Source organism: Pecten maximus, chromosome 19 (assembly GCF_902652985.1).
Source record: "Pecten maximus chromosome 19, xPecMax1.1, whole genome shotgun sequence".
NCBI lineage: Eukaryota > Metazoa > Mollusca > Bivalvia > Pectinida > Pectinidae > Pecten > Pecten maximus.
In genome coordinates this window covers 8,928,120-8,947,136 of record NC_047033.1, presented here as the reverse complement: position 1 = coordinate 8,947,136, position 19,017 = coordinate 8,928,120, and the positions used below count along the sequence as shown (strand labels likewise).

Sequence of the window (19,017 nt, the reverse complement as noted above, 5' to 3'; positions counted from 1 at the left end):
TTCTTACAATTACCAATATTTTGCTTTAGAAACTAACAGTTTCTTCTTTGGAGTAACTTTGTGGTAAGATGTCACATAAAAAATCAAACTTGAAAAATAGTCATGCTCTAATGCTAGCAATGGTCTATAGCCCACGATATGAGCATGTGCTTTACCAAAATTGACTTTATGTACGTATAACACTTACTTTGTTTTGACCATGAAATGCTAATGCTACTATATCATACTTTCAAGACATCTGCCCCCGGGATCATGAAGCAGACTTAAGTCTAAGACTAAACTTGGACTTAAGACTGTTTCATGATCCCGGAGTCTGATCATAGTAAGAAGGACATTTTTAAGACAAACTGTTAAGCTTATGACTTTGGGTTTAGTTTGGTTTATTTTGTTTAACGTCCTATTGACAACCAGGGTCATTAAAGGACGTGTCAGGTTTTGAAGGTGGAGGACTGCCGGAGTACCCGGAGAAAAAAAACACCGGCCTACGGTCAGTACCTGGCAACTAACCCACGTAGGTTTCCAACTGGCAACCCAGAAGTGGAGGGCTTATGATAAAATGTCGGAACACCTTAATCACTTGGTCACCACGGCACCTTGTGTGAGTGTGGGACTTTTTTTTCAGAATATGCATCTTTTAACCAAAACTCAGATGTTGAACTTTTTTTTTAAAAACAGTCTTCTTGCCATGTCTAGAGTTCTTGATAGTGTTTAATAACAGCATTGTTCATGTTTTAATGTCTCTTTATATGTCATATATGTGTGATATTGTTCACAACCGCCATTTGCATTTCAAGGTCAAAATGAAATCAGTGTTTATACATATCATAAAGTCCAATCTAGTGAAACCACTGCTTCTATTCTATGCTTATGAACACTTATGAACAAAACGGCATTGCTAGTTTGTGCATTATATGTGATAGAAATGAGCTAGCTGTGTCTCTCTGACATATGCATTTTTCGCATGTTTTGTTAAAATTTACTTAAGCATTAAACTGTTTTTGTATGGTATTTATGATCTATTGAATGTCAGAGCTTTGCAGGCAAACTACATAATGTGCGTTAGCACGTTACGATTTGTTTGCTTGCAAAGCTCTGGCATTCAAATAGATCATAAATACCACAGTTCAACGCGTATATTTACATTCCTTTTACTTCTTTATTTTTTAAATGCTATTCTTCATATTTAAAATTCATAATTCCAGCCTTACCGACAGTCAGCAGATTTTTGTCAGTCGTTGGAACAGCCGGAACATGGTCGCGTGTTTTTGGGCTAACAAAATAGTACATGGAAAATAAAAAAAAAAAACTCAATTTTGTTAATCATCTTATTATCAACGTTATGCGCAAATGACATATTTTTTTATAACAAATAATTAGACAAAATAATTAGTCGTTAAACTTAATTATCCTGGATATTGTAGTTCCGGTTTGTGTTGTATTAATACGCTGATAAGTGTAGCGCGTGATGGATGCCATATAAACGTGTACATCGATGCCAGAGCTCTCAAACAGACTATATAGTAACAATGCCAGACAAATGTAAATATAAACTGCTTAACAAATTACAACAGCAAGTCCCACGGTTTGTAATGATACATACTAAAACTTCTGTTAAATTGTACCATAGTAGGAATTTATAGGCTTGTAAAATTTCACTGTTTTTGCAGGAATTGCTATTTAGATACCCCTGAAGTCAGGGAATCTTAAGCTGTAGTAAACGTTAGTGGGAATAGCTGGAAATTACGAATCTGATACGCCGCCATTACTTTGTTCATTTTAGTCTTTATCTTAACTTGCATATTTCGAAATCCTGTTTTGTGATTTCTTGCATTCACCCTGTTCCAAGAGTTCAGACTTGGTCATCGTCGCTGATTGTGTGATAATCAGTGCACGAAACGCCTTTTCGAGTTTTAAAAAATCTTTCCTTACGAGGTGCAATAGCGACTGCACCGTGCCATTCAACATGTTTTATCCCATGATGCACTCGACTTGCAATAGCGACTGCGCCGTGCCATTCAACATGTTTTATCCCATGATGCACTCGACTTACAACAGCGACTGCGCCGTGCCATTCAACATGTTTTATCCCATGATGCACTCGACTTACAACAGCGACTGCGCCGTGCCATTCAACATGTTTTATCCCATGATGCACTCGACTTGCAATAGCGACTGCGCCGTGCCATTCAACATGTTTTATCCCATGGTGCACTCGACTTACAACAGCGACTGCGCCGTGCCATTCAACATGTTTTATCCCATGATGCACTCGACTTGCAATAGCGACTGCGCCGTGCCATTCAACATGTTTTATCCCATGATGCACTCGACTTACAACAGCGACTGCGCCGTGCCATTCAACATGTTTTATCCCATGGTGCACTCGACTTACAACAGTGACTACGCCGTGCTATTCAACATTTTCAACAAAACATTCGAAAAATACATTTTCCATGGGGACATAATCAGTTCATTTGTATCAAATATATTACACAAAACAGCTATGTCGTTTTGTTCACAACTGTCAAAAGCACAAAATAGGAGCATTGGTTTGCCCAGATTTGTTTTTATAATATATATAAACAAATCAAGTCTAATAAATGCTCCTAACCTGTGCTATATATACTTGTAACAATAGCAGCTTGGTTAGTTTTTAGAATTGGTTATTTGTGTGACTTAGAATCACTCCATGCTACATCTTACCACAAAGGAACTCTACAGTAGAAACTGTTAGGATCTACAGGAAATTATTGGTAATTTAAGAAACTACATGTTCAGAAAAACATTTTGGTATAATATATGGCTAGTTTTATGCAATTTTAAAGATATTTATTCGTTTCAGAAATTCAACATTATTCTGCTATATAGATGTATCAAGAGATTAAACTCGACCTGCAACAGCGCCTACGCCGTCCCATTCAACATGTTTTATCCAAAGGTGCACTCGACCTGCAACATCGACTATGCCGGCCCATTCAACATGTTTTACCCCGCGTTGTCCTGTATATATATATTCTAGACCTACAATAGAGGTTGCGCCGTCCCATTCAACATGTTTTACCCATGCCTTCTATCATACAGAATGAGGAGCACATGAGTCAATGGAGACATCGTAAACAGAGTTTGTATCGATTTTCTCCGTGCATTGCCTCAGCTTCACCGGCAGTAGACTTCTAACGTGGTATTAATTGTATCTGTGTTGAATTTACATTCCCTGAACCCGAAATGGTCCTTTCGTCCCTTTTCAGCCAATAGATCTATACATATTATGGACAACATGACGCGTTTGTGTTGTTACGATTGATGATGGTACTTTTTAGACGCCATTTTGGATTGAGTGTGTCATACGAACGTGCTGTGTGACGGGAGCACTATTTCACTAGGATGGCTATAGGTTTGACAGACATGTGTGTGGTGGTGAGGAATTGTTTAACCGCTCTGATGCTAACAAGTAAGTACTTTTATTGTAAATAAATATAACTTGTTTATACAAACAAATATTGTTAAGTACAGTTAAGTCCGTCACACACAATATACTACAAAATATATGTAGTCACGCGCGTACATTTTAAATACCTATATGGAATTATGTTTGCCTGTGATATAAAAGAGTAGTACATGTAGAACAACTTTTCATTAAGTGTCTTTTTGAGGAAATATCTCCAATAGTAACATTATTAAAAACAAAAAATATGTTTAGCACACTCAAAATTGTATCACATTAGATTATAAAATTACAGTTATAACCGACATGTTGGATAACAGCAACACGTGTTATACGGGGCATTACACATAATGTAAAAGCAAATGGACACACAATGGAATATATTGTATTCTCACACTGTGGAACATGTTGTATTCACACTGTGGAACATGTTATACTCACAATGTGGAACATGTTGTATTGACACTGTGGAACATGTTATACTCACACTGTGGAACATGTTGTATTGACACTGTGGAACATGTTATACTCACAATGTGGAACATGTTGTATTCTCACACTGTGAAACATGTTATACTCACACTGTGGAACATGTTATACTCACACTGTGGAACATGTTGTATTGACACTGTGGAACATGTTATACTCACACTGTGGAACATGTTGTATTGACACTGTGGAACATGTTATACTCACACTGTGGAACATGTTGTATTGACACTGTGGAACATGTTATACTCACACTGTGGAACATGTTATACTCACACTGTGGAACATGTTGTATTGACACTGTGGAACATGTTATACTCACACTGTGGAACATGTTGTATTCACACTGTGGAACATGTTGCATTCACACTGTGGAACATGTTGTATTCACACTGTAGAACATTTGTATTCACACTGTGGAACATGTTGTATTCACACTGTAGAACATTTGTATTCACACTGTGGAACATGTTGTATTTACACTGTGGAACATGTTGTATTTTACACTGTGGAACATGTTGTATTTTAGCGAATATCTGCAATAATGATATAAGCTAGAAAATTGTTTTGGTAATTATTCAATGTATAGTCAGAGTTTCAATATAACCGACATTGGGACACTGTTACTCGTGATACACAGGCATTGATACATGATATACACTAGGACAGTAGGGAAAGGACGTAAAGTTACAAAATAAATTAATCAGTTTATCTTGTCATATTAAATATAGAATATTTACTTAACTATCAGAAAAATCATATCATACACGGAGCCGCTGTGGACGAGTGATTAAGGTGTACCGACACTTTAACACTAGCCCTCCACCTCTGGGTTGCGAGTTCGAAACCTACGTGGGGCAGTTACCTGGAAATGACCGTAGGTCGGTGGTTTTTCTCCGGGTACTCCGGCTTTCCTCCACCTCCAAAACCTAGCAAGTCCTTAAATGACCCTGGCTGTTAATAGGACGTTAAAACAAATAACACGAAATAAACATATCATACATGTTAATGTTTAACAAAACAATTATCTATGTTGTATTAACACAATAGTATATCACGTACGCAACGGAACATGCCTTCGTACACTGGAACACGTTTGATCTAGTCATAGGAACATGTTGTATACATAGAAACACGCTTTATTCATAAACTGGGATGCATCGTATTCACACACAGTGACATTTAGTATTCATTCACGAGATGATTTTTATGTAAACACTGGACAGTATTCACATAGGAACATGCTGTATACACACAGATACATGTTGTATTCAAACACAGAAAGATGTCGTATTCAAAAACAGGAACATGTTGTTTTCATACACAACAAAATGTTTATTTACACATTAAGATGTTGTATTTAATCACAGGAATACGTTGTATTCACACACAGGAGCATGTTTGTTTTCACACACACCAACATATGTTGCCTGTGATGGCGTCGGTAGGCAGAACAATTTATAAGCAGAATTACAACTTAGGCAATGCAGTTGTGTGGCGATTTGATCTGGGGTTTACCATTTACGAATGATACAGGGATCCGGTGTATAGTTATATACATGCTAACATATGCCACATACAATATACTATCGGCTAATATGAATAATTATGTACCTTGTAGTTTGAATATATACAAATCCATGTCGTCACACAATCGTCGGACGCTTGTAACTTGACAAACAATCCACAGACATTGATGATCAACCCACTGACAAACGACAGGGACTGATGGACCTGACATATCTGTATGTATATATGGTGGGCCTGACATCTCTGTATGTATATATACCAAACAGACAAACGACAGAGACTGGTGGACCTGACATCTCTGTATATATATACCATACAGACAAACGACAGAGACTGATGGACCTGACATCTCTGTATGTATATATACCAAACAGACAGACGACAGAGACTGGTGGACCTGACATCTCTGTATATATATATAACAAACTGTACCTGACATCTTGTATCCCCAAAAAACAACTTTTCCCCCCTACCCCTTGGGGGGGTTTGAACCTAGTCCTTAATAATGCCCCCATGGGGGTTTTCTGGGCCCGGGCTTTTTTTCCCCCATAAAACCGGGGGAATCCTTAAAATTACCCTGGCTTTAAAAGATTAAACAAATAAAAAACACAATATAAACATGGAAATGTTTAACAAAAAATTACATGTTGTATTAAACACAAAAAATGCCCGAACAAAACCCCAAGGAACAGTTTTTTAAATAAAAAAAATGTTTTTTTACCCTTAAAAAGTTTAAATTTAAACGGAAATTACTTTTTTCACACACGGACATTTTGTTTTAAACCACGAAAATGTTTTTTTTTAAACCCTGGGAAAAATTAAAAATTTCAAATTAGGAAAATCCCTTTTTTCCCTTTTTAAGGGGTTTTTTTAACCGAAGATGGGCCCTTTTAAAACAGAACTTTTTTCCATACAAAAACGGTTTAAAAATTTTTAAAACCCCTTTAAAGTGTTTAAAAAATTTTCACAAAAATTCCGGGTTTGAAATTCCCCAAAAACGGAGCAGGGTTTTTTTTGAAACCCACAAAAAACCATTTTTTGTTGCCGGGTTGAAAGGGGGGGGGCCCCAAACCAATTTTTAAGAAAATTCCCAAACGGGCAAGAAAAAGGGGTTTTGGGATTTGAGGGGTTTTTTTAGAAATCCATACAGGGACCGGTGATGGATACATCTCTTATGAAATTTTTCCCAAAAACAACCCCAAAGATTTGGCCCCTGAAATTTGAATTTTAAAAACCAAACCTTCCACAAACCTTTTGGCCCTGCTTTGTATTGAAAACCCAATCCCCAGGACTTGGGGGATACCCCAAAAACCCAAACGAAAAACACGGGCTAAATGGGCCCTGACCCTCTGAAATGATAAAATTGGTGGGTAAAAAAACAATTTTTGGGGGGTAATATAATCCCAAAAAAAAGGGGGGGAAAAGGGGGGATGGTTGGGAAAAAAATTTTGGGCTAAATAAAATAACGGGGGAAAAAAACAGGGGGATGGAAATAAAATGAATTCGGGGGGGTAAACTAAAAAAGGGAAAAGGCGGGGGGGAAAACTGGGGGGGAACCACCCTTTGAAAATATATAAAAAGGGGAAAAAGGGAAGGGACGGGGTAAGAAATTTTTTTTAAATTTTAAAATGGGGGGAAACCGGGGGGGGAAAAGTGGATTAAGGGGGGTAAATCGGGAATAAAAAAAGGGAAGGGAGGGGGTTCCTGGGGTTTTCCCCCTTCCCAGACAAAACGACAGAGACTGGTGGACCTGACATCTCTGTATGTATATATACCAAACAGACAAACGACAGAGACTGGTGGACCTGACATCTCTGTATGTATATATACCAAACAGACAAACGACAGAGACTGGTGGACCTGACATCTCTGTATATATATATATACCAAACAGACAAACGACAGAGACTGGTGGACCTGACATCTCTGTATATATATATACCAAACAGACAAACGACAGAGACTGGTGGACCTGACATCTCTGTATATATATATATACCAAACAGACAAACGACAGAGACTGGTGGACCTGACATCTCTGTATGTATATATACCAAACAGACAAACGACAGAGACTGGTGGACCTGACATCTCTGTATATATATATACCAAACAGACAGACGACAGAGACTGGTGGACCTGACATCTCTGTATATATATATACCAAACAGACAACGACAGAGACTGGTGGACCTGACATCTCTGTATGTATATATACCAAACAGACAAACGACAGAGACTGGTGGACCTGACATCTCTGTATGGTATATATACCAAACAGACAAACGACAGAGACTGGTGGACCTGACATCTCTGTATGTATATATACCAAACAGACAAACGACAGAGACTGGTGGACCTGACATCTCTGTATATATATATATACCAAACAGACAAACGACAGAGACTGGTGGACCTGACATCTCTGTATATATATATACCAAACAGACAAACGACAGAGACTGGTGGACCTGACATCTCTGTATTTATATATATACCAAACAGACAAACGACAGAGACTGGTGGACCTGACATCTCTGTATATATATATACCAAACAGACAAACGACAGAGACTGGTGGACCTGACATCTCTGTATATATATATACCAAACAGACAGACGACAGAGACTGGTGGACCTGACATCTCTGTATATATATATACCATAACAGACAAACGACAGAGACTGGTGGACCTGACATCTCTGTATATATATATATACCAAACAGACAAACGACAGAGACTGGTGGACCTGACATCTCTGTATATATATATACCAAACAGACAAACGACAGAGACTGGTGGACCTGACATCTCTGTATATATATATACCAAACAGACAAACGACAGAGACTGGTGGACCTGACATCTCTGTATATATATATATACCAAACAGACAAACGACAGAGACTGGTGGACCTGACATCTCTGTATATATATATATACCATACAGACAAACGACAGAGACTGGTGGACCTGACATCTCTGTATATATATATACCAAACAGACAAACGACAGAGACTGGTGGACCTGACATCTCTGTATATATATATACCAAACAGACAAACGACAGAGACTGGTGGACCTGACATCTCTGTATATATATATATACCAAACAGACAGACGACAGAGACTGGTGGACCTGACATCTCTGTATATATATATACCAAACAGACAAACGACAGAGACTGGTGGACCTGACATCTCTGTATATATATATATACCAAACAGACAAACGACAGAGACTGGTGGACCTGACATCTCTGTATATATATATACCAAACAGACAAACGACAGAGACTGGTGGACCTGACATCTCTGTATGTATATATACCAAACAGACAAACGACAGAGACTGGTGGACCTGACATCTCTGTATATATATATACCAAACAGACAAACGACAGAGACTGGTGGACCTGACATCTCTGTATATATATATATACCATACAGACAAACGACAGAGACTGGTGGACCTGACATCTCTGTATATATATATACCAAACAGACAAACGACAGAGACTGGTGGACCTGACATCTCTGTATATATATATACCAAACAGACAAACGACAGAGACTGGTGGACCTGACATCTCTGTATGTATATATACCATACAGACAAACGACAGAGACTGGTGGACCTGACATCTCTGTATATATATATACCAAACAGACAAACGACAGAGACTGGTGGACCTGACATCTCTGTATATATATATACCAAACAGACAAACGACAGAGACTGGTGGACCTGACATCTCTGTATGTATATATACCAAACAGACAAACGACAGAGACTGGTGGACCTGACATCTCTGTATATATATATACCAAACAGACAAACGACAGAGACTGGTGGACCTGACATCTCTGTATGGTATATATACCATACAGACAAACGACAGAGACTGGTGGACCTGACATCTCTGTATATATATATACCATACAGACAAACGACAGAGACTGGTGGACCTGACATCTCTGTATATATATATATACCAAACAGACAAACGACAGAGACTGGTGGACCTGACATCTCTGTATATATATATATACCAAACAGACAAACGACAGAGACTGGTGGACCTGACATCTCTGTATATATATATACCATACAGACAAACGACAGAGACTGGTGGACCTGACATCTCTGTATGGTATATATACCAAACAGACAAACGACAGAGACTGGTGGACCTGACATCTCTGTATATATATATACCAACAGACAAACGACAGAGACTGGTGGACCTGACATCTCTGTATGTATATATACCAAACAGACAGACGACAGAGACTGGTGGACCTGACATCTCTGTATATATATATACCAACAGACAAACGACAGAGACTGGTGGACCTGACATCTCTGTATGTATATATACCAAACAGACAAACGACAGAGACTGGTGGACCTGACATCTCTGTATGTATATATATACCAAACAGACAAACGACAGAGACTGGTGGACCTGACATCTCTGTATATATATATACCAAACAGACAGACGACAGAGACTGGTGGACCTGACATCTCTGTATGTATATATACCAAACAGACAAACGACAGAGACTGGTGGACCTGACATCTCTGTATGTATATATACCAAACAGACAAACGACAGAGACTGGTGGACCTGACATCTCTGTATGTATATATATACCAAACAGACAAACGACAGAGACTGGTGGACCTGACATCTCTGTATATATATATACCAAACAGACAAACGACAGAGACTGGTGGACCTGACATCTCTGTATGTATATATACCAAACAGACAAACGACAGAGACTGGTGGACCTGACATCTCTGTATGTATATATGGTGGACCTGACATCTCTGTATATATATATACCAAACAGACAAACGACAGAGACTGGTGGACCTGACATCTCTGTATGTATATATATACCAAACAGACAAACGACAGAGACTGGTGGACCTGACATCTCTGTATATATATATACCATACAGACAAACGACAGAGACTGGTGGACCTGACATCTCTGTATATATATATATATACCAAACAGACAACGACAGAGACTGGTGGACCTGACATCTCTGTATATATATATACCAAACAGACAGACGACAGAGACTGGTGGACCTGACATCTCTGTATATATATATACCAAACAGACAACGACAGAGACTGGTGGACCTGACATCTCTGTATATATATATACCAAACAGACAACGACAGAGACTGGTGGACCTGACATCTCTGTATATATATATACCAAACAGACAAACGACAGAGACTGGTGGACCTGACATCTCTGTATATATATATACCAAACAGACAAACGACAGAGACTGGTGGACCTGACATCTCTGTATATATATATACCAAACAGACAAACGACAGAGACTGGTGGACCTGACATCTCTGTATGTATATATACCAAACAGACAAACGACAGAGACTGGTGGACCTGACATCTCTGTATATATATACCAAACAGACAAACGACAGAGACTGGTGGACCTGACATCTCTGTATATATATATACCAAACAGACAAACGACAGAGACTGGTGGACCTGACATCTCTGTATATATATATATACCAAACAGACAAACGACAGAGACTGGTGGACCTGACATCTCTGTATATATATATACCAAACAGACAAACGACAGAGACTGGTGGACCTGACATCTCTGTATATATATATATACCAAACAGACAGACGACAGAGACTGGTGGACCTGACATCTCTGTATGTATATATATACCAAACAGACAAACGACAGAGACTGGTGGACCTGACATCTCTGTATATATATATACCAAACAGACAAACGACAGAGACTGGTGGACCTGACATCTCTGTATATATATATACCAAACAGACAAACGACAGAGACTGGTGGACCTGACATCTCTGTATATATATATACCAAACAGACAAACGACAGAGACTGGTGGACCTGACATCTCTGTATATATATATATACCAAACAGACAAACGACAGAGACTGGTGGACCTGACATCTCTGTATATATATATACCAAACAGACAAACGACAGAGACTGGTGGACCTGACATCTCTGTATATATATATACCAAACAGACAAACGACAGAGACTGGTGGACCTGACATCTCTGTATATATATATACCAAACAGACAAACGACAGAGACTGGTGGACCTGACATCTCTGTATATATATATACCAAACAGACAGACGACAGAGACTGGTGGACCTGACATCTCTGTATATATATATACCAAACAGACAGACGACAGAGACTGGTGGACCTGACATCTCTGTATATATATATACCAAACAGACAAACGACAGAGACTGGTGGACCTGACATCTCTGTATATATATATACCAAACAGACAAACGACAGAGACTGGTGGACCTGACATCTCTGTATATATATATACCAAACAGACAAACGACAGAGACTGGTGGACCTGACATCTCTGTATGTATATATATATACCAAACAGACAAACGACAGAGACTGGTGGACCTGACATCTCTGTATATATATATACCAAACAGACAGACGACAGAGACTGGTGGACCTGACATCTCTGTATATATATATATACCAAACAGACAGACGACAGAGACTGGTGGACCTGACATCTCTGTATGTATATATACCAAACAGACAAACGACAGAGACTGGTGGACCTGACATCTCTGTATATATATATACCAAACAGACAAACGACAGAGACTGGTGGACCTGACATCTCTGTATATATATATACCAAACAGACAAACGACAGAGACTGGTGGACCTGACATCTCTGTATGTATATATACCAAACAGACAAACGACAGAGACTGGTGGACCTGACATCTCTGTATATATATATACCAAACAGACAAACGACAGAGACTGGTGGACCTGACATCTCTGTATGTATATATACCAAACAGACAAACGACAGAGACTGGTGGACCTGACATCTCTGTATGTATATATACCAAACAGACAAACGACAGAGACTGGTGGACCTGACATCTCTGTATATATATATACCAAACAGACAAACGACAGAGACTGGTGGACCTGACATCTCTGTATATATACCAAACAGACAAACGACAGAGACTGGTGGACCTGACATCTCTGTATGTATATATACCAAACAGACAAACGACAGAGACTGGTGGACCTGACATCTCTGTATATATATACCAAACAGACAAACGACAGAGACTGGTGGACCTGACATCTCTGTATATATATATATATACCAAACAGACAAACGACAGAGACTGGTGGACCTGACATCTCTGTATATATATATACCAAACAGACAAACGACAGAGACTGGTGGACCTGACATCTCTGTATGTATATATACCAAACAGACAAACGACAGAGACTGGTGGACCTGACATCTCTGTATGTATATATACCAAACAGACAAACGACAGAGACTGGTGGACCTGACATCTCTGTATATATATATACCATACAGACAACGACAGAGACTGGTGGACCTGACATCTCTGTATATATATACCAAACAGACAAACGACAGAGACTGGTGGACCTGACATCTCTGTATATATATATACCAAACAGACAAACGACAGAGACTGGTGGACCTGACATCTCTGTATGTATATATACCATACAGACAAACGACAGAGACTGGTGGACCTGACATCTCTGTATATATATACCAACAGACAAACGACAGAGACTGGTGGACCTGACATCTCTGTATATATATATATACCATACAGACAAACGACAGAGACTGGTGGACCTGACATCTCTGTATGTATATATACCATACAGACAAACGACAGAGACTGGTGGACCTGACATCTCTGTATATATATATACCATACAGACAAACGACAGAGACTGGTGGACCTGACATCTCTGTATGTATATATACCATACAGACAAACGACAGAGACTGGTGGACCTGACATCTCTGTATATATATATACCAAACAGACAAACGACAGAGACTGGTGGACCTGACATCTCTGTATATATATATACCAAACAGACAGACGACAGAGACTGGTGGACCTGACATCTCTGTATGTATATATACCATACAGACAAACGACAGAGACTGGTGGACCTGACATCTCTGTATATATATATACCAACAGACAAACGACAGAGACTGGTGGACCTGACATCTCTGTATATATATATACCAAACAGACAAACGACAGAGACTGGTGGACCTGACATCTCTGTATGTATATATACCAAACAGACAGACGACAGAGACTGGTGGACCTGACATCTCTGTATATATATATACCAAACAGACAAACGACAGAGACTGGTGGACCTGACATCTCTGTATGTATATATACCAAACAGACAAACGACAGAGACTGGTGGACCTGACATCTCTGTATATATATATACCAAACAGACAAACGACAGAGACTGGTGGACCTGACATCTCTGTATATATATATATACCAAACAGACAACGACAGAGACTGGTGGACCTGACATCTCTGTATTTATATATACCAAACAGACAAACGACAGAGACTGGTGGACCTGACATCTCTGTATATATATATACCAAACAGACAAACGACAGAGACTGGTGGACCTGACATCTCTGTATATATATACCAAACAGACAAACGACAGAGACTGGTGGACCTGACATCTCTGTATATATATATACCAAACAGACAAACGACAGAGACTGGTGGACCTGACATCTCTGTATATATATATACCAAACAGACAAACGACAGAGACTGGTGGACCTGACATCTCTGTATGTATATATACCAAACAGACAAACGACAGAGACTGGTGGACCTGACATCTCTGTATATATATATATACCAAACAGACAAACGACAGAGACTGGTGGACCTGACATCTCTGTATATATATATACCAAACAGACAGACGACAGAGACTGGTGGACCTGACATCTCTGTATATATATATACCATACAGACAAACGACAGAGACTGGTGGACCTGACATCTCTGTATGTATATATGGTGGGCCTGACATCTCTGTATGTATATATACCAAACAGACAAACGACAGAGACTGGTGGACCTGACATCTCTGTATGTATATATACCAAACAGACAAACGACAGAGACTGGTGGACCTGACATCTCTGTATGTATACCAAACAGACAAACGACAGAGACTGGTGGACCTGACATCTCTGTATATATATACCAAACAGACAAACGACAGAGACTGGTGGACCTGACATCTCTGTATGTATATACCAAACAGACAAACGACAGAGACTGGATGGACCTGACATCTCTGTATATATACCAAACAGACAAACGACAGAGACTGGTGGACCTGACATCTCTGTATATATATATACCAAACAGACAAACGACAGAGACTGGTGGACCTGACATCTCTGTATGTATATATACCAAACAGACAAACGACAGAGACTGGTGGACCTGACATCTCTGTATATATATATACCAACAGACAAACGACAGAGACTGGTGGACCTGACATCTCTGTATATATATATATACCAAACAGACAAACGACAGAGACTGGTGGACCTGACATCTCTGTATGTATATATACCAAACAGACAAACGACAGAGACTGGTGGACCTGACATCTCTGTATATATATATACCAAACAGACAAACGACAGAGACTGGTGGACCTGACATCTCTGTATATATATATACCAAACAGACAAACGACAGAGACTGGTGGACCTGACATCTCTGTATGTATATACCAAACAGACAAACGACAGAGACTGGTGGACCTGACATCTCTGTATATATATATACCAAACAGACAAACGACAGAGACTGGTGGACCTGACATCTCTGTATGTATATATACCAAACAGACAAACGACAGAGACTGGTGGACCTGACATCTCTGTATATATATATACCAAACAGACAAACGACAGAGACTGGTGGACCTGACATCTCTGTATATATATATACCAAACAGACAAACGACAGAGACTGGTGGACCTGACATCTCTGTATGTATATATACCAAACAGACAAACGACAGAGACTGGTGGACCTGACATCTCTGTATGTATATATACCAAACAGACAAACGACAGAGACTGGTGGACCTGACATCTCTGTATATATATATACCAAACAGACAAACGACAGAGACTGGTGGACCTGACATCTCTGTATATATATATACCAAACAGACAAACGACAGAGACTGGTGGACCTGACATCTCTGTATATATATACCAAACAGACAAACGACAGAGACTGGTGGACCTGACATCTCTGTATATATATATACCAAACAGACAAACGACAGAGACTGGTGGACCTGACATCTCTGTATATATATATACCAAACAGACAAACGACAGAGACTGATGGACCTGACATCTCTGTATATATATATACCAAACAGACAAACGACAGAGACTGGTGGACCTGACATCTCTGTATATATATATACCAAACAGACAAACGACAGAGACTGGTGGACCTGACATCTCTGTATATATATATACCAAACAGACAAACGACAGAGACTGGTGGACCTGACATCTCTGTATGTATATATACCAAACAGACAAACGACAGAGACTGGTGGACCTGACATCTCTGTATGTATATATACCAAACAGACAAACGACAGAGACTGGTGGACCTGACATCTCTGTATATATATATACCAAACAGACAAACGACAGAGACTGGTGGACCTGACATCTCTGTATATATATATACCAACAGACAAACGACAGAGACTGGTGGACCTGACATCTCTGTATATATATATACCAAACAGACAAACGACAGAGACTGATGGACCTGACATCTCTGTATGTATATATACCAAACAGACAAACGACAGAGACTGGTGGACCTGACATCTCTGTATGTATACCAAACAGACAAACGACAGAGACTGGTGGACCTGACATCTCTGTATGTATATATACCATACAGACAAACGACAGAGACTGGTGGACCTGACATCTCTGTATATATACCAAACAGACAGACGACAGAGACTGGTGGACCTGACATCTCTGTATATATACCAAACAGACAAACGACAGAGACTGGTGGACCTGACATCTCTGTATATGTATATATACCATACAGACAAATGACAGAGACTGGTGGACCTGACATCTCTGTATGTATATATACCAAACAGACAAACGACAGAGACTGGTGGACCTGACATCTCTGTATGTATATATACCAAACAAAGAAACGACAGAGACTGGTGGACCTGACATCTCTGTATATATATATATACCAAACAGACAGACGACAGAGACTGGTGGACCTGACATCTCTGTATATATATATACCAAACAGACAAACGACAGAGACTGGTGGACTTGACATCTCTGTATGTATATATACCAAACAGACAAACGACAGAGACTGGTGGACATGACATCTCTGTATGTATACCAAACAGACAAACGACAGAGACTGGTGGACCTGACATCTCTGTATATATATATGGTGGACCTGACATCTCTGTATATATATATACCAAACAGACAAACGACAGAGACTGGTGGACCTGACATCTCTGTATGTATATATACCAAACAGACAGACGACAGAGACTGGTGGACCTGACATCTCTGTATATATATATATACCAAACAGACAAACGACAGAGACTGGTGGACCTGACATCTCTGTATGTATACCAAACAGACAAACGACAGAGACTGGTGGACCTGACATCTCTGTATGTATATATACCAAACAGACAAACGACAGAGACTGGTGGACCTGACATCTCTGTATATATATATACCATACAGACAAACGACAGAGACTGGTGGACCTGACATCTCTGTATGTATATATACCAAACAGACAGACGACAGAGACTGGTGGACCTGACATCTCTGTATGTATATATACCAAACAGACAGACGACAGAGACTGGTGGACCTGACATCTCTGTATATATATATATACCAAACAGACAAACGACAGAGACTGGTGGACCTGACATCTCTGTATGTATATATACCAAACAGACAGACGACAGAGACTGGTGGACCTGACATCTCTGTATGTATATATACCAAACAGACAAACGACAGAGACTGGTGGACCTGACATCTCTGTATGTATATATATACCAAACAGACAGACGACAGAGACTGGTGGACCTGACATCTCTGTATGTATATATACCAAACAGACAAACGACAGAGACTGATGGACCTGACATCTCTGTATGTATATATACCAAACAGACAGACGACAGAGACTGGTGGACCTGACATCTCTGTATGTATATATACCAAACAGACAAACGACAGAGACTGGTGGACCTGACATCTCTGTATATATATATACCAAACAGACAAACGACAGAGACTGGTGGACCTGACATCTCTGTATATATATATACCAACAGACAAACGACAGAGACTGGTGGACCTGACATCTCTGTATATATATATACCAAACAGACAGACGACAGAGACTGGTGGACCTGACATCTCTGTATGTATATATATACCAAACAGACAAACGACAGAGACTGGTGGACCTGACATCTCTGTATATATATATATACCAAACAGACAGACGACAGAGACTGGTGGACCTGACATCTCTGTATATATATATACCAAACAGACAGACGACAGAGACTGATGGACCTGTAATTTCAATAAGTGTATAAATCATTTTATTTAAATCGTGATTGCTTATAGACGAGTTAGACCGATACTATGGCGAACAACTAATGGTATATAAAAGTACGTAAATGGAATATACTGATACCAAGGATTTAACGGGAGAGTCATGAAAATGTTATTTTGATCAATATCTACCTAAATCAATAAGATTCCATTTTTTATGTATTGAATGATAACTGCTAACGGAAAAACCAATTAACACTTTATTAAAAGTTTAGGTCATTTTCAATACATGTATTTCATATATATTTACTGTATTTGGCAATCGCCATTTAAAAAACATACATAGAGAAACGGGGGCAGATAGAAAAGTAAATGGCGTCCGTCAAAATAGAATGTTTCACCATCAAGTTCATCGGTATCCAGATATTATCCCAGTGGCGTATGCAGGACGAAGTATTTAACGGCAAAGACAAACGTACCCGAGATCCTAGTATGTTGCCGTAGAATATTGAGCGGTACAGTATGGTTTATGGTCATGAATATTTACGATCTTCAGCAAATGAATAATTTAAATAGTGTGTATGCCAGATGGGTGATATAATTATAGCGCCATTTTGTTTTCTATTCTGAAACCAGGAACTCACATTAGGGAACAAAATGGCGATTGTTGTGTATAGCTTGGCCCCATGGGTAATGAGTAACGATAGTAAACGACATAAAACTACCTATCATCCTATCCTGTTGAATGTCGTTATCACTAACAGTAGGCAGCGCTTGTCTGGTTTGGTGAAGGCAGGCCGGTGGGTTTAGAGAAGACTGGCCTGGTCAATTAAAGGCAATGCTGGACTGGTTCAGTGAAGGTAGCGCTGGTCTGGTTCAGTAAAGGAAGCCTTAACGCTAGCGTGTTTCATTGCAACAGCACTGATCTAGTTCAA

General features: G+C 39.3%; 1 protein-coding gene across 1 annotated transcript in view; it reads left to right on the top strand.

Moving 5' to 3' along the window:
• Positions 1 to 3,197: 3,197 nt before the first annotated feature.
• LOC117317998 overlaps positions 3,198 to 19,017 on the top strand; it is a 37,373-nt gene continuing 21,553 nt past the window's right edge. The window contains exon 1 of the mRNA XM_033872967.1: positions 3,198 to 3,451. Coding sequence (XP_033728858.1) covers positions 3,385 to 3,451 — 67 coding nt within the window. The 5' untranslated portion in view covers positions 3,198 to 3,384. The remainder of the gene's footprint in view (positions 3,452 to 19,017) is intronic.